Source organism: Rosa rugosa, chromosome 3, assembly GCF_958449725.1.
Source record: "Rosa rugosa chromosome 3, drRosRugo1.1, whole genome shotgun sequence".
NCBI classification, from domain to species: domain Eukaryota; kingdom Viridiplantae; phylum Streptophyta; class Magnoliopsida; order Rosales; family Rosaceae; genus Rosa; species Rosa rugosa.
This window is the reverse complement of record NC_084822.1, coordinates 22,407,100-22,428,282: the sequence shown is the minus strand read 5'-3', so window position 1 is coordinate 22,428,282 and position 21,183 is coordinate 22,407,100. Positions and strand designations below refer to the sequence as shown.

The 21,183-nt window shown below is 40.1% G+C and overlaps 2 protein-coding genes across 5 annotated transcripts; both read left to right on the top strand.

Annotated features, from left to right (window-relative positions):
• The first annotated feature begins 263 nt into the window (after positions 1-263).
• LOC133737436 (uncharacterized) lies at positions 264-6,515 on the top strand. Its single transcript, XM_062164984.1, has 7 exons — positions 264-307; positions 1,461-1,742; positions 4,382-4,526; positions 4,676-4,775; positions 4,903-4,950; positions 5,058-5,151; positions 6,363-6,515. Exons 1-7 carry the CDS (start codon positions 264-266, stop codon positions 6,367-6,369), a joined length of 720 nt encoding a protein of 239 aa, XP_062020968.1. The 3' UTR covers positions 6,370-6,515.
• Positions 6,516-17,116: 10,601 nt separating this feature from the next.
• LOC133738348 (uncharacterized) lies at positions 17,117-20,312 on the top strand. 4 transcript variants are annotated; one of them, XM_062165872.1, is made up of 7 exons: positions 17,117-17,311; positions 17,409-17,435; positions 17,520-17,642; positions 18,090-18,333; positions 18,505-18,567; positions 18,789-18,839; positions 19,218-20,312. In XM_062165872.1, the coding sequence occupies exons 1-7, from the start codon at positions 17,256-17,258 to the stop codon at positions 20,130-20,132; spliced, it is 1,479 nt and encodes a 492-aa protein (XP_062021856.1). In that variant the 5' UTR covers positions 17,117-17,255; the 3' UTR covers positions 20,133-20,312. The 4 variants fall into 4 exon arrangements, with proteins under 4 accessions (XP_062021856.1, XP_062021858.1, XP_062021857.1 ...); XM_062165871.1 differs by having other exon boundaries at positions 17,118-17,311; positions 18,789-18,875; XM_062165874.1 differs by lacking the exon at positions 18,505-18,567.
• The last annotated feature ends 871 nt before the right edge of the window (positions 20,313-21,183 follow it).

Below are 21,183 nucleotides of genomic sequence, written 5' to 3'. Positions count from 1 at the left end.
TAAACTTCTTCAGAATTGTTTTCCTCATGTCATCGCCTTTTTGTTTGCTAGGTCCATCCCTGTGTGCTAGGCTTTTCATGAAATGGAGCATAAATGGGTCACAGTCCCCCTGTAAAGCATGAATTGAAGTTAATGTCATTACTGATCCTCATTAAAAAAAAATTATCGCCCCCCAATAAAAGTGTTATTAGGGGGCAATAAACTGACAACTTGTTTTGCAGTGTAAGAAATTTAACCACGACTTGCACAAATGTATGAATCAGATGATCATCTTTTATAGCAGTAACAAAGAGGAAAAGATGTTGAGGTACTTACGATGAGGTGTTTTGTTGGGGGCATTCTAAGTCTTTGACAAGCTTGTAGTCATTTTTGCCTATTTAATTCTCCAAAATCCATTTTCTCACATCTTTCTCCCTCTCTATCATATCTTCGATCTCGGTGATTAAATTTCCATTTTCGTCCTCACCTTTATACACTTCTCTCTTGTCATTTCTGGGTCCTAGCTTTCATCTTGGAATCTCTTGTTTGTCAAGTTCACATCGTGTATGAATCTCCTGATATACTTTACCTGTTTTATGCAAATATATAAAGGTTAATGTATTGTATTTATTGGGGGCAATAAATTTTCAAAATCTCACTATTGAATCTCAATAAACATTCTAAAAACTTTGAAAATTAAAGAGATTGTTTTGAAATGATTACTTACCACCTGATTTGCATTCTTGTGGTATTTCTTATTTTTTGTGAATGCATTCTTCGGATGCAGCATTGAGTTCATGTGAACAAAGCACTTCTTTTCATTATCAATGACGAGCAGTGCACTACAAAAAAGAATTGTATTAGCTTCACCAATTTGCGTCGGCCTTCAATTGCCGTCGCCAATGCCTCCTCTTTTGCGACGGCAAAAACTGAGGGGTCGCGATTGTGCAAAATATTTGCGACGGTAACAACTGCCGTCGCCATTGGGCGTGGCAAACCCAATGGTTTACTTCAGAAAGAGTTAGCCGTAGTAAAATAATATGCTTACGATATGTTTGTTGCAGAGGATTACGATCCCACCTAAATCTAAGTCGCTAACCCTAATCCCTCATTCCCTCAGCCCCTATTCGAGATTTCGACTGACCCTGACCCTCAGCCTCTCTTCGACTCACTCCCTCTGTCCCTCAGTTTCAGTCGCCGCCGACCCACCGCAAAGTTCGACGGTTCGGCCTTATCTCTAAGCTAGCTCTAACCTCTCAGTCAATCATCTCACTCCCTCAGCCTCTCAGTCTCAGTCTTCCTATTCGTAATCTCGAACCGCTGAACCGCCGACCCACGACTTTTCTTCGACCCACTGTAAGTAAACCTTCTCTCTATACTTCATTGTTGGGATGTTGGTCTCCGACCCGTCGATCTCCAGTTAATAGATTTGATTATTTGAATGTTTTGATTGATTTGAATGTTTTGATTGATTGATTAAGACCAAGAGCCGCCTTCATCTCACCATCTCACTCTCACTCTCAATCTCACTCGATTCCTCAGCCTTCTCCGACGGTAAGGCTCAAATCAAAGTCGCTATTGGTCCGGTGGTTTACTCTCTCTACGCGCAGAAGCTTGAGTCTGCCTTCAAAACTAGGTCAAGCTCGGGAATTGATTCATCTACAGGTACGACTCCGCCTCTCTGGCTCCCTCCCTCTGTTCTCGCGGCTCTCTGCAAGACTGCAACTCCGCCTCTCTGGCTCTCTCCCTCACAATCGGTCTTCTGATACGTGCAAAAGCATCGCCAATTTAAACCCTGAAAATGTCGAGCGTTAGTATAGGATAAGCAGGGATCGTTCTAAACCGGGGATTGAGGGTGCTAACATGTGAGAAACAAATTAAAGAAAAGAATATACAATTTACGAAATCAAAGATACAATATACAAGTTTTTACGAAATCATTACAAGTTTACAAATACAAGCATGCTTAAAATTAGAAACAACAAAGAGTTAGAGAGAACACATACATATATCACACGAAATTAGAGAGAAAAGAATTATGAGAGAACAACAAAAATATACAAGTATATATAGACAATTCGAAAAGAAGAGAGAAAACAAGTTAGAAAAGGTTTTGGAAATCCTACTCCTATTTATACACAATTTACAAATCCATATCACATAGGGAATCCATATACAACAAGGAAACAAATTATTGACCAAGTCAAACAAGAAATCCTAAGTCAAAACTAACTCTAACTACTTTTCCTAAAAAACACCAAAGCATCCCTAAAATTTAGGAACACCTAAAAAACACAAAACAAAATCCTAAAAAACACCAAATTAATTCCTAGAAAACACTAACACATATTTACTATTCACGGAGACACTATTCACGAATTTTAAAAACATTTTTATTTTATTATTTATATTAACATGCTACCTAAAAACTCTAAGTTAATTTTAATTAATTACAAATATACAAAAACACAAAACATAAAAGATAGGGGGGTTTTTGAAGATTAAAATATAATTTTCGAAAACAAATAAAAGATTAAAAACATTTCTATACAAAGGTGGGAAAAGAAGAATTTTCGAAAATACAATTTATCAAGAACTTATCACGAATCAATGTTTCATGCATCCCTTAATCTTTATTAATCACCAAGAATGCCATCAACCAAGACACAAAGATCAAAGCAACCAATGTCCCTTTTAACTTTCTTTCTTATGTTAATCGAAATAGCAAAACACCAAATCAATTTATTTTGAAAACCCGAATACACACATACGTTGAAAATTCGTTTTCAAATCATTAAGTTCAAGAAAGAATTGATGAACATGCAACTCCAAGGGCGTCACTACTCATCATCACATGCATAATCTGATTTCCGACTCAAAGCAAGCCTCTACTACTTATTTCGAATTAGAGTTTACCAAGCATAAACCTAATTACTAGCAAGTTACATGCAAGTCATCTATGGTTTCAACCACGTCAATCATTAACATGTAATGAAGCACAAAATCAGAATATCATTCAATCAATTCGGCAATCAATCAAGACAAAGAACACTCAAAACAAATCAAACATGAAAAGACATCAAAATTATACTTCGAAAATAGTTTTGCATACTCAAAAGATTCAACTTACACGTAGATAATCCAAAGCAGAAAATCTATCTAACAATTACACAAAACCGTGAAGTACATGTATGATAAGGCTTATGAACAACCCTTAGTTACGTCCCAAGGTCCAAAGCAGCTCCTTAGCACGGCAACAAGTGATGAACACGGCTATGGAGGGTGATGGCACGGCTTGCTCCTTGAAGAATTGTGAAAACCTGAAACTTGAGAGCACACAAGTGAGAATACGAAATTGTGGACAAAGATGTTCACCTTGAGACGTCAAATACACTAGGTATATATAGGAGAACGTCTCAAAGCACTCCCAATTCGTTTCTACTTGGTTTCTCCAAAGTTGTGTTGATCTAGGACTTGTTTGGCACAAAGCAGATTTCCGGCAGTCTTGACCTCAGTGCACTAAAACGGCCATAAATTCTTCTAGAAAATAGCCATCGACGAGCTGTAAAAAGTTCTGGAAACTAGACATCTGTAGCTTTCCAACCATATGAAGATCATAATTTTCTGAGCTCTGAGCGATTTATGACACTCCGTTGAAGTTGACTGATCTGCACAGGCAGTAATCCGAATCTGTAATGGATTTGACTTTTAAAGCACAACTTAAGTCCAAAACTCGGTTTTCCTTCACATCACATGCCTCTCACATGTCTTCCACGCCTTATTCAAGAATGAAACGTCAAGAACTCCCTAGAACCTTCAAGAATCTCACGAAAATTCCAATCCTTTTCCACTTCGAATTCCAACTCCATATTTCTCTCAAAACCGAATCCAAAGTGTATTGCTCTTCCATGTGCACGGCATATGATCTTCTTGAGACTTCTAGATACTTTATGAACATTCCAAGGCTCTCCTAGTATGAGTAGAACTCCATATGCAAGTAGGTTTCCTAGTCAAATACTGCTTTCTTTTCCGAGATGCTTCTACACTCTTCCGGAACCTTCTTGAGTAATCCTTATCCAACAGGGACTCCTTGTCATACTAGTATTCCTTATCTGAGTAGAATTGGGTTTCCTTGTCCAAGTAGAACTCCTAGTCCAAGTCAGCTTCAGACTCCTACTCCAACTGGGATTCCTTTTCCTAGTCAAACTGGGAAAACTTCCATTTCTTCATATTTCTCCATTTCTGCGCCACTTGTGCCTTCCTTAGTCACTTTTGGACTTTGAGACTCCATTTTACCTGTAAAACACTAACTAAGTTAAATTGATCAAGATAAAGGAAATAACTTAGCAAAATATAGGGTTTAAACATTATAAACGTCGCATTTTATGCTCCTATCATCTTCCTCACCTCTGCGGCTCTTCCTCTCAGCTTTCACTCTTGACCCTCGGCGTCAGCAAATCCAATCTCCTCTCCAGAACCCTCAACGTCGACGTAGCTGGCCAATCGGTCATCAAGGCCCAGATTTAGGACACTTTTGGCCAAGAAAGGTACTACTGCTTCTTCTCTTCTCATCGATTATTTTATGTTTTGGTGGAATTCTGGTTTTGGAGTGGATTTTCGTGTGGAAATGAGTTTGATTTGTGGGATTTGGTGAGTTTCAGGGGCAGATTTGGTGGTTTGTGGTGTTGAATTGCAGGTCAGCTTTCTGAATATTAATGGTTTCGGTTTGAAGAGCAGTAAGAAACCCAAATCAAAGACTCCGGCAAAGAAGCCTAAAGACAGTGTTCTTGAGCAGAGTCAGTCTCTCTATTATTATCTCTATAAAAAGACTGTGGCTTTATGTATTGATTGGGTCTATCTTTGATTTTTTTTTTTGTATTGGGTTTCATATTGATTTGGTTTTTATCTTCAATTTTGCTGCAGAATCTCCAGCTGAGTTCTTCGCTGAGAACAAGAACATTGCTGGATTTGGTAATGTATGCCTTTTTTCTTTGATTATTTATTTCCAGGATTAAATTTGAAGCTTTCTGTAAAATGTAGAGGGATTTGGAGTGTCTGACTTTGGATGTTTTAGCCAGGGAAATGTCTTTATACTACTGTGAGGGAACTTGTGGAGAACTCATTTGATTCGACGGAGTCCATATCGGAGCTTCCTCTGATAGAAATCACAATGTGAGTGCTAGTTATTGGATATGATAAATCACAATGTGGTTTGTGGTCTTTTTGATTTGGGTGCCCCTAATTTTTCAGTTTCGTTGTGTAGATACCTCTACTAGCAAGACTAGTTTGCTATCATCACCAAGCATAAGTAACACCCTCTTTGGGACACTCATAAGCCATGGTGAGGTCCAACCGCTACTTGCATCTTGTAGCCCTATGTTCAAGCTACGCTACGGTATCCGGAAGTCGCAAATCCGTCGCCGGGAAACCACCTTTCCGGCCTTGCCAAGTTGCCTCCACAACTAGGCATTTCTATACTAGAATAGTTGTCTTTGCTTGTCCCACATCAAAAACCATGTAAAAGAGATGGCTTCCTTCACCTATAAAAGGAATGCCTCCTCTCACTTAAACACCATCCCATTACATCTCATGTAATCCCTTTGGGCCGCAAGGCCCGAACACACTAGTTAAACATTCAAGTGGACGTAGTTTCCTGCTAAGGCAGGAAATGAACCACTATACTTCTTGTGTCGTTCTCTCTCTCTCTCTCTCTCTCTCTCTTTAAAGCTAACTAGAGACCCCTCGGTCACTAACGTTAACACGTTGCATATATCTTATCAAGAAGGGGTCCTCTGTCTTGTTAGAAGAAAAGTATGCAGCATATGAATTTAACTAATCGAATTTATGTAATGGCAGACACATATTTTTATGAGTTTGATATTATAAGCATGTGGAAACGTTTTGGTGGATATTGGCAAGCACTCAGAATCTTATATAACAAAATTTGATATGGTTTTCAAATTGTCAGGTTGTTCATCTTAAAAGTTGTCTTTTGTAATTCATCAAGTGTTGTTATTCTACAGAAGTGGGACTGGAGATCTGTTGAAAGAAAAGCTATAGGATTTTTCTAGTGAAATATGTTAGGTTTAGATATATTCATGCCAAAAACAAGATAGGCTTTCTAGATAAATGCATTATCTCATAAGCAAGTTAGTTGATATGTGTTTGGTTTGTATTAAATGTTCAGGTTCCAAAAATTTTACCATATCAAAAGCAAATTTATCTATGAACTTCATGTCATATTGTCATGCTTGTTCTTTCTCAATTTCTTTTAGCTCTCTTTACAAGCAGTAACTATTTTGCTGGTTAATTTTGACAGTGATAATGTTTATAGAATGCGAAAGTTAGTTGGTTTGAATTTAATGTGATTATATCCAACGCAGGGTTTGATGTCATCTTCAGAATCTAGTGAAGATGGAGGAAATGAAGTGTTCTGATTACCAGTTTTCCAGTACATTAACTATATGTAATTTAATTTTGTAAATTTATGTATTTGAACATTGGTGAAGATATATAAAATTGATGTTAAAAAGTAATTTGATGGAACTTTTCCTTTGTATCACTTTCTTCCCTAAAATAAAAATTTTAAAAAATTCTAGCATGCAAATTTTGTATGCTAGATTTTTTTTTTAATTAATAATTCACATTTTGCGACGGCAATTTTCCGTCGCAAATATCAATGGCGACGCCACCAACGACATCGGCAAAATTGCCGTCGCCTAGCCGTCGCCATTGGTCTTTTGCGACCGCAAATTGGCTTTCCGCGACGGCGTTGCGCCGTGGCAATTTGAATTCTTTTTTGTAGTGGTGTGTAGTGGTTGCTAAAGTCATGGTGGATTGGTAGTAGCACCTTGGGGTAATTGAACACATACCACAGAGATTCAATTAAGAATAACTCCATCTGCACTTCGTGCCTCTTGAAGTTGTCTTTGAGTTTGTTCTTCCCAGCTTTTTTGAAACTCTTCTTCTTTCTCTTCATGCTTGATTGCAAAGAATTGTACAGAAAATACAAGCATGTTAAATCATTCAAATGTTAACTGAAAATTTTTTTAGGGTACGATGCAGCGGCACGCTGCTATTTTTGTTTCATTACTTACCGCTGGTTCAATATTCAGTAATCTCACTTGAATGTTCTTCTCTTTTAGGTCTTTCTGCAATATCTCAGTGTAACCTTTGATCACCTGCAATGGTTTCATTTGATTTGCAGTAAGTATCATATATGTGAACAACAAGAATTATTGCCCCCAATAATACTAGTTTTATTGCGCCTCAATAACAATTTTATTGGGGGCAATAAAAACAAAAACACTAAACTCACATCGATCTCTAGATCTTGTATAATTATCTTCAGGTCTCTCTTTGTTACCATCACTAAGCCATTTTCACTTGTTCAGTATGCATCTCTGTGCAAATAAAAAAATAATTAGTTATTTTTGTTTAAGTAAAATAGATTCGAGAGAGAATTGTAGAGAGAGATGTGTGTATTATTATTGAGAATAGGAGCCCTATATATAGGGATTACAAAGTACTAGTTCTAATGTTACAAGGAATACCAATCCGTGTAGGATTGGGAAATCTAGAACCTTCTCTCCTATTGCTAGTCCTAGTTTGATAAGGCACACTAAATCGATATTCCTTCAACACTCCCCCTTGTGCCGCTTCAAACTTGGTGGTGACGCTTCATCCGTTGCCTCGTTAAAAACCTTGCCAGGTAACAAAAACCTTGTGGGATAAAAATAACCCTGGTCGAAGGACAAAAAGAGCACAACACGTCCTTCACTCTTCGAGATCGAACATGTAGACATCATAACTCCCCCTGATGTCGATATCTCCCCCTGATTGCTACAATCGTGGGACTTCGGATAACTTTCTCAATCCGATGCTCTTCACATGTTTCTCGAAGGTGGATTTAGGTAACGACTTAGTGAATAAGTCCCCTACATTATCCTCTGATCGGATTTGATTCACTTCAATCTTTAGAAGTGATTGTTGTTGCTGATTATAAAAGAACTTAGGCGATATATGCTTGGTGTTGTCGCCTTTGATGAAACCTAACTTCATTTGTTCAATACAAGCTGCATTATCCTCATAAATGCATGTAGGTTCATATGTGGTAGACTTCAAACCACAACTTCCTTGAATATGTCGAATCACAGACCTTAGCCATATACATTCACGAACGGCTTCATGTAGAGCAATAATCTCTGCATGATTCGAGGAAGTAGCAACAAGGGTCTGTTTCGTAGACCTCCAAGATATCGCAGTGCTTCCCATGGTAAAGACATAACCAGTTTGGGAGCGACCTTTGTGAGGGTCAGAGAGGTACCCTGCATCAGCAAATCCCATCAAAACATCATTGTCGTTTTGATGGAGGGGAGTAGGGTGGGGCCGGCCACCATGGACGGCGGCAACGCTGGCGGCGGAACATGGCCGGCGGCTACTTCTTGAACGGTGGCTCTTTGCCTCTGGGGGTCCGATCCCAAATTTCCGTTTTTCTCTCTGTAGGGATAGAATAGGCCCATATCAATCGTACCTCCTAGGTATCGAAAGATTGTCTTTACACCAATCCAATGGCGGCGTGTTGGCGCAGAGCTATGTCGAGCTAACAAGTTCACTGCAAAAGAGATGTCTGGTCTTGTGCATTGAGCTAAGTACAATAATGCGCCTATTGCACTTAAATAGGGCACTTCGGCCTCTAATGGTTCTTCGTCCTCATCCTTTGGACGAAACGGATCTTTTCCGGGCTCAAGACTACGACCAATCATGGGAGTACTCACAGGCTTTGCTTTATCTTCATTAAAGCGCCTTAGGATTTTCTGAGTATATGCAGACTGATGGATCAAAATCCCATCACTAAGGTGCTCGAGTTCTAAACCGAGACAAAACCGTGTTTTCCCAAGATCTTTCATCTCAAATTCGGATTTCAAGTATTTAGCAGTTTCCTTCAACTCATCTAGAGTTCCAATTAGGTTCATGTCATCGACATAAACTACTATGATTGCAAATCTTGTTCTTTTAATGAACACGCATGGGCATATTTCATTGTTAATATATCCCTTCCCAATCAAGTAGTCACTTAGACGGTTATACCACATCCGTCCGGATTGTTTTAATCCATATAGTGAGCGTTTTAATCTTATTGAAAACGCGCTCCGTGGTTTAGAGCCACTTGATTTGGGTAATTGAAGTCCATCTGGAACCTTCATATATATCTCTGAATCTAGATCCCCATAGAGATATGCTGTAACCACATCCATAAGTTGCATGTCAAGTTTTTCGGAAACTACCAAACTGACAAGGTAGCGGAACGTTATAACGTCCATTACGGGAGAATATGTCTCCTCGTAGTCGATTTCAGGGCGTTGTGAGAAACCTTGCGCCACAAGGAGGGCTTTATATCTTACCACCTCATTTTTTTCATTACGCTTTCTAACAAAGACCCATTTATGGCCAACAGGCTTTACACTTGGGGGTGTCTGCGTTACAGGCCCAAATACCTGTCTCTTTGTTAGTGAATCCAATTCAACCTGGATCGCATCTTTCCACTTAGGCCAATCTGCTCTTCGTTGACATTCTTCAACAGAGCGAGGTTCGATATCATCATATTCTATAATTCCTTTTGCAATATGATATGCAAATGCATCATCAATCGCCATAGAATTTCTATCCATCATCTCATGTACACTAGTGTAATTTATGGAGATCTCTCTATTCTCTGGAGTTGGTTCTGACATTGGAGCGTCCCCCAATGATGTCTCTTGGACATAACCATAATCCGGAATATTCTCATGAGATGGATTATTCACATCGATGATTAATGGATTATTTTGTGCCAAACTCGCTTTCTTTCTTGGGCGAGAATCCATCGAACCTATGGGCCTCCCGCGCTTTCTGGCAGGAGCCATGGGCCTAGCCAAAACGTCACCATCACTGTGAGAGGGGACGTTGGCGCCATGCTCATATCCTCTTGAGTTGGCGTCATGTCCTCTAGTTTTAGGGACATCAATCTTTGCAGGCACGTTTGCAGCAGGTATGTGTGATCTCGTCACTTTAGCGATATCAGAAAACGCATCAGGCATCGATTCTGCTACGTTCTGAAGATCGAGAATTCTCCGCACTTCAATTTCGGACTGTGCGGTTTGGGGATCAAGATGAGACAGAGTGGGGACAGACCACGACAATTCCTGTCGTTCCTGTTGAACATTGATGTTCTTATCTCCCCCTAACGACGGGAAGACTGTCTCATCGAAGTGACAATCCGCAAATCTAGCGGTAAAGAGATCGCCTGTCAAGGGTTCTATGTAGCGGGTAATCGTTGGAGAATCATATCCAACATAAATGCCTAATCGTCTTTAAGGACCCATTTTGGTGCGCTGTGGTGGCGCAATTGGCACATAAACTGCACACCCAAATATGCGTAAGTGTGAGACATTAGGCTCATACCCAGTCACCATCTGGGACGCAGAAAAGGGTTGAGTGGCAATGGGCCTCAGACGAATAAGCACAGCTGCATGCAATATTGCATAGCCCCAAGCAGAAATAGGGAGATTGGTGCGCATTACCAATGCCCTAGCGACCATTTGTAGTCGTTTAATGGCGGCTTCTGCGAGACCATTTTTGGGTGTGAACATGAGGAACAGGATGTTCAACATCAATCCCAATGGACATGCAATAATCATCAAAAGTCTTTGATGTAAACTCTCCAGCATTGTCTAATCTTATAGACTTAATAGGATGATCAGGGTGGTGAGCCCTTAACTTAATTATTTGTGCTAGGAGTTTAGCAAATGCAGCGTTCCTTGTGGACAATAGCATGACATGTGACCAGCGTGTCGATGCATCAACCAATACCATAAAATATCGAAATGGTCCGCATGATGGTTGAATAGGTCCACAAATATCACCTTGGATTCTTTGCAAGAATGGTATATTTTCTTTGGTGTCCTTTGCATAGGATGGTCTCGATCCTAACTTTGCTAAAGAGCAGGCTTTGCAGAACGAATGATGGGCTTTAGAAACAACCAATGAGGATTTTGGTTGAGCCATAAAATCACAAGTGACTTTAGAAGTAAAAGTTGGAGACAAAGGAGCCTTGGTGGCATCAATGCCACCCTGAGGCCGCAGGGGGAAGGCGGCGCCGGCCAAGGATGGTCGGATTTGGGGGTGAACGGCGCCGTGAGGCGCAGGGGCTCCTTCGGTGTCCAAAAACTGAGTTTTACTTCTTTTCGTTCTGAAAAAGGGATGTCCGTGTGAAGTCTTTAATATACGGATCATCATGTCACGACCTGGGTGTCCCAAACGGTCGTGCCAAAGCCTATATGTGTAGAAATCCCATAAATCATCTCTCATGACATGGTTGGATTCAATGACTCGAATAGTGGTTGCATACAACCCACTAGAGCGACACATAAGTTTCTCTAAGACTCGTTTATGTCCGTAGTCATTAGAGGTGATGCAAAGGAACTCTTGTCCATTCTCACAATGTGTTTCCACATGAAAACCATTGGCTCTTATATCTTTGAAGCTTAATAGGGTTCTTCCTGCCCTAGGAGCATAAAGAGCTTCGGTGACATTTAAAGTCGTGCCATTTGGCAACATAAATTGGGTTGGTCCTCGACCATGGATCAATCGAGATGATCCAGCCATCGTAGTCACGGAAGATCGAGATGGTGTCATCCATAGAAATAGCTGCCTATTTCGAAGGATAGTATGTGTAGTGGCACTATCCACGAGGCATTCTAGCTCTCCAGGAAACATACTGAAAAATAATAAAGTTCGAAATTAAAACATGTCCAAGACATTGAATAAAATAAATCGATACTTTATTAATAATAGCCAATGATTACATCAAAGTTTCTTGACCAAAATCTAATCCAACATAAAAATCAAACCGTAGACAAATCGTAGTCACTCAATCCGTTCGGTAATTTCAATTTAGTTGTGACCAGGTAAGGTAAGGCGAGATTTTGGTGGAGCGTTGCTCACTTTTAAAACCATTCTCTCAGATCAAACCTTGCCTAGACATCACAAGTACTCTTGAGTACGCCTAGAGGGAAAAAGTTAATACAATAAGTCATTTTATTGATTTAAGGCATAATAGCCATTACATAATTCTTGGAAAAATAAATGACTATACTAATCAAAATCTGCAGCATCCTTGTGCAATTCTTTGTCAGATTTGAAGTCCGCTATGGTGAGATTGACGTTGGCATCATTACCATCTTCTTCTATATTTTCGGCAAGATTGGCTTCATGCTCTCTAAAGTCTCTAAATGCCTTGTAATGCGCAGCTAATTGTTTGCTTGCTTTGCATTGTTTGAACCAGTGCTCACTAGATCCACATCGATGACACATGTCATTGTGATTTCCTCCCTTTAATTGAGGTGCATTGTTTGCACTTGGGTGGCGTCCCTTATAGGAGTTGGCGCCATTCCCACGGCCTTGGGTGGCTCCTCCACGGCCTCCTCTCCCACGTTGCCATGTATTGCCACGTGATCGTCCTTCATTCTGACGAGTACCTTCCTTTGTAGGGCGGTTATATGGACCTGAACGTCCGTTGTGTCCCTTATTCTTAGGGTTCCGCTCCTTGCGCCCTCCTTTGGGTGCATTATTATAATTTGCCTCATGAACGCTCTTAGTTCTGATGGGCCTTGAATTATAATTCTTCACGAGGATATTATCATGCTTTTCAGCTACAGACATAATATTAATTAGCTGATGAAACCTCGTGAGCCGTCCAGTATTGAATTCAGTTCGGTATTGCTTTGATAGCAAAATAGCTGAGACGGGGAAGGTGGAGAGAGTTTTCTCAATTAGTTCTTGCTCTGTGACAGGTTGTCCACAGAACCCCAACATGGTTTTGAGGCGAAGAACTTTTGAATTATATTCAGCTACAGACTTGAAGTCAGCAAATCGTAGATTGTTCCATTGAACTTTCAAGTCAGGGAGGAGGGTATCCTTTACATTACCAAAACGCTCCTCAAGCGCAACCCATAATTCTCTAGCATCCTTGATTGCCATATACTCCAATCGGAGTGATTTATCCATGTGGCGCCTTATCAAAATAAGGGCGGTGGCATTATTCGTAGCCGTACGCTCGAATAGGAGATCTGGATTTGGTGCCTGAATTACGGGTAGGATCCCTTTTGAAGTGAGATGATTCTCAACATCCGTGACCCAACTATGATATTCTGAGCCAGTTGAGTCAAGGATAGGAAAGTCAAGTTTTGACATCCTGAAATAAGAAGAAGAAATATATTAGTTTCGGAGTTAAAACTTCCACGACAACTAAATATTAAGATTTCCGAGCTATGCTACCAAGAAATCGATTTCCAAGAAAATTGGATTAGACCGAAATAATGATGTTTATAAGGTCATAAATCGATGCTTGCGGACGCTCTTAGTCGGAAGTCTTTACGAACACTCTTAGTTCGTTTACAGCGCGAATCCCCACGATTCCGCTTTGAATCGAACCCACGTTCTATGAAAGGTGGGATGAAGAAGAAGGGAGGTTTTTAAGTCCCCGAGAAAAAGAAGAAATATTTAAATTTCAAAATTTAGGAACTTCAAAACTTACTCATTTGGATACTTACTTGTTGGTTTTGGATCACGCGCGTGTCGATGCAGGCGTGATGGAGCGAAGCAATCTGAGTAGAGGCGTGCAGTGAATGCGGGGCAACAGGGGCTGCGGTGGTAGTAGTGGCGCAGGAGCAGCGGAGGCAAACTGCAGAGGCAGCAGCGTGCGCAGGTGTGCGCGGGGCAGCAGTGGGCGCACGGGCGCGCAGATGAGCAGCAGAGTTGCAGGGACGCTGCAGGGGCAGCGTGGGGTGGACGCACGGGCGCGGGGCTGCAGGGCAGCGACGCAGGGGCGTGTGGCTCCAGGTGCAGCGCGCAGGGGCGTGTGGCTGCAGGTGCAGCGCGCAGGGGCGTGTGGCTGCAGGTGCAGCGCGTAGGGCAGCAGGGGCTACTGTGATGTGGTAGGGCTAGCTCGGGCTAGGTGGCTTCGGCAGATTTTGGTGAAGAGGATTGATTGGGTTTTGTTTTTGGTTTTTGCTTTGTGGCTAGAGTCGTGCTGATAACGTGTTTAAGTAAAATAGATTCGAGAGAGAATTGTAGAGAGAGATGTGTGTATTATTATTGAGAATAGGAGCCCTATATATAGGGATTACAAAGTATTAGTTCTAATGTTACAAGGAATACCAATCCGTGTAGGATTGGGAAATCTAGAACCTTATCTCCTATTGCTACTCCTAGTTTGATAAGGCACGCTAAATCGATATTCCTTCAACAATTTTTAGTTTGTAAACCATTTAGTCTTTGTATATCGATTTATGTTGTGCACTTACCCCTCATTTTTCACCATTTGAAAGAATTGTTGATAATGCTTTGCTATTTCGGCCTTCAAGGTTTTCCAAGTGTGTTTGTCGCATTTCACATCTTGGATTTGGCGGTTGTTTTGATTGTTCCTCCTTCTGCAGTTTCATTGTCTGTTTTGGTACTGGTTTCTTTATGTCTTTTGGTTGTTCTTTTGCAGTCTTTGGCTTCTTCCCGTATATCTTTAATATGTCAGGAGTGTCGTACTCGAATTCTTGGTCCTTGTCTTTTGTTGTTGCCTTCCTCTTGTTTACTTTCTTGTTTCTCTCAATGGAATGCATAGCAACAATTTTCTTCTCTTTCTATTCTACCGAATCTGTCATTTCTGCTGCAGTTTTCTTCTCTTTTGATTTTGCCATTTCTTTTGCTTCTGCTGCTTCCAATATTTTCGAGACAATTTCATTGAGTTTTTCATTCTGCTCATCAGATTTCTCTGGTATTTCTTCCTCTGGTCTCCTATAAGATATTGGAAATGCTTCAATTGGGTCCTCTCCCATTAGATCTGCATGCTCTGGTGTTTGAGGTTCATATTCTGTTATGTTTTCCTCAAATTTAGATTGTGGTCCATGATCTTGCTATGTTGATATCTCTACAATCTCAAGCTGATTTTGTGGTTGCTGACTGCCTTCCGTGTCATCCTTTATTCTAGTGGCTTTCTCTAACAACTTCTTCAGAGCTTTCATGTCATGCCCCGATTTTCAAGCAAAAATAAATAAACAAATTAAACAAACACAAATACACTGGCCGTGATTGTTCAGACATCAACACTAAATACCTGTAAAATTTTTCTTTTAAAACAAGTACACGATGATGTCTAGAACTCATAATGTTAATACTAAATCGTTCTTTAGAGTTATATACTACATTACACAAAGTTTACGAATTAAATTGCATTAACAAAATAATAAATAAACACTCTCTCGCACGAGGAATAGAACCCTTCCAAACAAAATAAAAACTAGAAGCTTGGCTGGGTTCCAAACCCCTTTAAAAAAAAAAAAAAAAAAAAAAAAACCAGAAGCTACTAACCAAGTTAATTTTTAACTTATTTTCTTGAATATAGAATAGATAAAGGGGGGTGAAATTTGCACCCCCAAAATTACAAACCACACCCCCCTTTCATTTTTTTAATAATATTTCATATCACTCGGTTTTCAATTCCTAAAACACCCTTAAAGTCAAATTTTCTTTTTTCTTTTCTTTTTGGGTCTTTTCTTCTCTCTCTCCCCCCCTCTCTTCCAGGCCTTTTTAAAACAGCCTTTTAGTCTGTCGACCAAAGGATTCATCACTCTGAGTCGCTGGGATGCCTTCATGCCTCTGCTGTACTGAATGCCCTTTACTAGAAGTATAGTAAATTCTAGATTAGCAATCAAACTGACTTGATCCCAGAGACCTCAAACTGTATAACTCACTTCTAGCACTAACACTATTTAAATCTATATCCAAATTGTCATCACAATATTCTCTTGAAGGGCTGCAAAAGTTCTTTGCCAAATCTTCTGCCTCTTCTTCATCACTCCTGCAAAAGTAAACATAGAATTAAAGAGACGACATATTTACTTGACATCATATCTTCACAACACTTGAAAAGGATATAAAAGAATTTGAAAACTACAGGATCAAATTAATTGAACATAATTCCATAAAGCTTTAAGACTGCATCCCGATGGATTACATGTAATCTGAATGAAAGCATACCTACTATGAGAGCGATGAACAGCTACTGGAGATGGGTAAGAACTAAATGAAGTCATACTCTTGACAGCACGGGGATAATAACCAATATCCTGGGCTTCAAGATACTTTGACAGATGATCAGTCCGAGTGGATTAATCATCCGCACCACACCTGATAGTTTCGCTGCTAAAACACGGGGATGGTGGTTCAGGGTTTTCTTCAGGAGAGCAGAAGGATGCACCTTCTCACTACACTTTCTTCCACCTTCCCTCCTTAATCTAACCTCAGAACAAAACTTGCAGAACTTCTCTCCAACTTCATCACTGCTCGTCAAACCATCCCACTCACCACCCTGAATACACTTGCCACAAATCCCCCGCCCACAGCTTTGGCAGTGATATCTATGACCAACTCCATTGGTGTCTGTCTGGCAATCACAACACATCTGTCTGTCTGGCCGCGGGAGGAGGAGCCTGCATTCTCGACGAGAGTCATGAGCTCGGAGTCGGACGTGGAAATCGGCGACCGGCAGAGCGGGCAGGTCTGCTGGTGAAGCCACGTGTCGATGCAAGATACGTGGAAGGCGTGACAGCAGAGGGAGTAGCCGGAGCTGATCGTCTTGCTCGAACTTCGAGAGGAAGACGGTGCAGTCGGCGGCGACGACGGCGGTGGAGGAGGCTCGGCGGTGCTTGATGGAAGAGAAGGCGAAGACCGGGAGCGAGGCGACGGGATCGGCGGCGGCGGATTCGGCCGGAGATACTCGGGCTGGAGCGTCGTCGCCGAAGGAGAAAGTGACGTCAAGCGGTTGTTGATGCAGCGGAGGATTCGGCAGAGGGAGAATGAGGAGGATGATGAGAAGTTTTTCAGGAAGATCGGGAAGAAGAGAGAGAAAGAGAGTGGACTTTGGTGGTGGTCTGGAAGAGAGAGGGGGGAGAGAGAGTGTGTTTTAGGGTGTTTTAGGAATTGCAAACAAAGTGATATGAAATATTATTAAAAAAATAAAAGAGGGGTGTGGTTTGCAATTTTGGAGGTGCAAATTTCACCCCCCTAGATAAAATACAAAACTTCAGAGTTCCATTTCCCCGCTGTACGAACACTAGTCTTTTGTTCAAATAAAAGAAAAAGAAAAAGAAAAAGTAAGGTCTTCTCCAAGTCTTTCAAATTCCGAGACGAGAATTTGATTCGACACTGCAGCCCGTAACCATAGGAAGACGCTGAAGCTCAAGATGGGCTTACTGGGTCTTGTTGGATTTGCGCTCCAATGCTTTGATGTTCTTGCATGGTACGCTTTCTCTACGACGATGAACACGTTGGTAAACTTGAGAAAAATTTGTCAGAATATAATAACAATTTTGGTTTTGTTTATGATTTACTTGCAGGCCTGTCTTTGCTCTGGTCTATCCTCTGTAAGTCGCTCTCTGACTTAACAACTGTAATATTTAACTCATGATCATGATTATGATGGTTTTCCCTGATCATTATTCTGACAGGTATTCTTCCATTAAAGCAATCGAGACAAATTCCATTACAGATACTCACAAGATAAATACGTATTGGGTCATCTTCTCATTGATCTTGCTATTTGAGCATGCTTTTATGAAGCTCCTTGAATGGTAATTCTTTATTTTCTTTTGCTTTTTTATTGGGTATTTCTATTTTTGATTGCCCAATCAATTAAAGATCACATGGTTTGTTTTGATGTAGATGATCCTCATGTGTAAAGAGTAGGATTACATGAATTTTCTGTTCTTTGTTGTTCTCTAATGCACTGCAAGCTTTTCTAATGGATGTAATATATCATTAAAGTTTCAAACTCAATGTCAAATCAATTTATGTGCACGTGCCAATGTGTATCTGTGAGGAAGCTATCATTCTTTTTTCTTTTATCCAGATTTTTTTTTTTTTTTTTTGCCCCAAAGAAAAGAGCTACTTAGTTTGATATCAGTCAGGTTTCCTTTATGACAAAGTGCTGAATCTTGTTACAATTTTTCAATGATCGCGATATGTAATATTTGTTTCATTAACTTTTGTTTCCTATTTTCCAATTCGATACCTGTCAGGTTCCTGCTCTGGCCATACATTAGGCTACTGATTGTCTTCTTTTTGGTGATGCCACATTTTGATGGTGCCTTATATGTCTATAAACACCTTATCTGTCCATGCCTCTCCATAAATCCCCAAATTGTTATCTACTTGTTCAACAAGCGGAAGGAGTCCCTTGCGAGAGATAACTTTCTCTCTGAGGTTGAGAGATATGTCAAGGAGAATGGACCTGAAGGTTTGGAAAAATTTATTGCTTGCAAGGTATAAGCAGATCTTGTTACTTGTATCATTGTATTTATTCATTATGTACATGAATGCTTCAAAATTTGAAATCTGAGAAAACACAAATTCAGTTTCGGTCAGTAAGACTTTTTTGTTAGAGGTTGATTACTAGCTCCTGACCTGGTGTCTCACTCCAATTTTTTGTTTCAGTCAACGAGGACAAATCTCAATGTAAAAGAGTTCAATGCAGTTTCATCCATGGATAATGAAGCGGTAGAATGCATAAGATCCCTGATGTGATTCATAGAGATTTCAATACAGTATTAGTCATTTTGAGCTAGATGAATTGCCCAACAATCCCAAATGGCATAGGAAAGATTTTAGTTGTTGAATGTGATCACTGATAAACCCTGAAAAATATGGCTTTCTTTTATTGCTTCTTCTGACTTAACTATTAAGTTGATGATTTGACCTTTCCTTGTCTTTTCTTGTAGTCAAAATCCATAAAGCCAAATGGTGGACAGAAAGATATCAAAGCTGTGCAGGTAATGATGAAAAAGAAGGAAACAACTGCTAGCCAAGTAAGGTTTTGCATGTGGTAAAATCTTATAACTACATTGTTGGTTATAAACATGTTCATGGTATAAAGACTAGGCATCAGTTGCAATTCATTTACATAAGAAAAAAATAATGCTTCCAGTCACTTTGCTGAATCTTTGGTGGTGGGGTTGCTTCTTATATTTCCGCCTAATGTGTCGCTGTCATCCTTTTCTCCAGACTTGTCACATGAATTTGGGTTTTACTAATGTTTTGGTCATGTTTACATTCTTTATAGCAACAGAATTATGTCCATTTTAAGAGTGTATAAATGAAAAAAAAAAAACAAAAGAATCCTTTTGAACCTCGTTTCATTGCATTTGTAGGTTAGTCAGGCAGAGCCTAATCTCACTGTGAATGAAGATAAATTTTCTTCTAGGAAGATGAATGAAAAAGCCATTGAGGCTGCAGCCGACAGAGAAATTCTGAATACTCCACCTCCAAAGAAAGTCCAGAAGGAGTGGACCACAGTCAGTCCGCTACCAACTCAAACTGATGCAACTTTTAATTCCCCTCTCGATGATAATAAACACAAGGCTACATACGAGGTCTTGAAGATAAAGAATGAGGCAGAGCCGAAGCTCACTTGGCCTGAAAGCATTACTGTTGCAGCCATGGAAATATATGAAAAGCCGGTTGAGGTTGGAACAGTTATAGAAGATCCAGAGCCTCCTAAAGAAGTCCAGAAAGAGTGGACTTGTGCTCTGTCTCAGGTAACTACATGTGAAAGAAATTTGAATTCCCACCTGCAAGGGAGAAAACACAAGGCAGCATATGAGGCACTGAAAGCAGGGAACCAGGCATTTGTGTCCAAGATTGCCCCAGCTTCAACTGCAAAAACATCCAATCAACCAAATAAGGAGCCAGGAAAGAGTATTCCGAGCAGTGGATCAAAACAAAAAGTTACTGTAAATGAAAATGTGCAAGGCCAGAAAAATAGTAGTACAGCTCCAATCACAAAGAAGCACTATAAACCGAAAGAGGAGCTAGCAGATGGTGTATCCAGCAATGGCCAGAAAAGGAAAATTGCTATACAGGTCGAGAAGGTACAAAGTCAACAACCGAAGCCAAATGAAGTTCCAAGGGTGAAGAGTTGTCCTTGGCGGTGTGAGATTTGTAGCGTAAGCTGTTCTGATGAGATTGACTTGCTGTCTCATCTCAATGGAAAAAAACACAAGGAAAATGTGCAAGAACAACAAGAGTACCTAATCAGGGTTGGAGAGTTTGACATTTACTGGTGAGTTTGACATGGTATCTCATCTTAATTGAAGGAATTGCCGTCATCGTTTATCACCAGAAATGCAGGTTGTGGAGAGAATGCTTAAAAAAGAAAATAGTGTAGTTTGTAATTATGATTTATTTTTCTTTGCTAAGCAACTGAAGACATTTCATGATCAGTTTAAATTATGTTCTATGATCAACATGAGTTGTTGCATCCCATTTAAAGGCCCACAGGACCTCACAAACTTACTCAACATATGCTCAATATATAAACACAAACAACGTAATTGGCTTATATGAGTTCCATTCACTTAACCCTTCAACAAAGGCCGCCTTTCATGGCAATGATGAACACAGGCAGTGAAATAAACATACAACTAACAATAAAATAACCACAACCGTCTACAAATTCCAAATGCTCAAACCCCCTCAAGTAATATTCAAATCCAAGCGAATAGCGGAAAACTATGGGCTCATAGTCTCGCAAGATCCAAAAAATGGCTAGAGGCCCTTGTGTCAAACTCATGTTTGATGGTTTTAATTTTTTCACAAATACAGCTTCTAGTTTTGTCATTTAGGAATTGGGATTCAAAAGACTATGGTCCTAAACCATAAATCCTAAAAGCCCTTTCTTTAAGAGAAGGTTTCCTCTGCGCACAAGATGGTGGATATTTGAAAATTATGCTAAAATGGAAAGTGGATGCAGCATTCCCTGGCATCTAAAGATGGTCATGACTCATACTTGACATCAACTCTCTTGTTCGAAGAGATCTCGTTTTCTCCCATCTTCGGCTTGGGGTCTTCCACTTTCAACCTAGAATTTGTTGCCCCAAACCCATAGTCCAATTTACTAGGATGTACAATTGAATTCCAAAGAAAACTGATTCTTGCTGCAGAACTTGAATGTTATGTAGAACAACTTCAAGTCTACTCAACACTGAACAGAGCTAAATCAAATACTAGGGACAGTAATAATTCCTTTTTCTTTGTTTCTGTCGGTAAATTCTTTAGTTCAAGTCATTTTTTGCTCTAGTATGAGTGTATGACCACATATTCTGTTGGCCAAAACTA

Coding starts and splice junctions, on each gene's coding strand:
- LOC133737436 (XM_062164984.1), top strand. CDS start 264: ATGATCATCTTTTATAGCAGTAACAAAGAGGAAAAGATGTTGAG. Junction 4,527..4,675: donor GACACTTTTGGCCAAGAAAG/GTACTACTGCTT, acceptor GTTGAATTGCAG/GTCAGCTTTCTGAATATTAA. Junction 4,776..4,902: donor AGACAGTGTTCTTGAGCAGA/GTCAGTCTCTCT, acceptor ATTTTGCTGCAG/AATCTCCAGCTGAGTTCTTC.
- LOC133738348 (XM_062165871.1), top strand. CDS start 17,256: ATGGGCTTACTGGGTCTTGTTGGATTTGCGCTCCAATGCTTTGATGTT. Junction 17,312..17,408: donor TGCTTTGATGTTCTTGCATG/GTACGCTTTCTC, acceptor ATTTACTTGCAG/GCCTGTCTTTGCTCTGGTCT. Junction 18,334..18,504: donor AAAAATTTATTGCTTGCAAG/GTATAAGCAGAT, acceptor TTTTTGTTTCAG/TCAACGAGGACAAATCTCAA.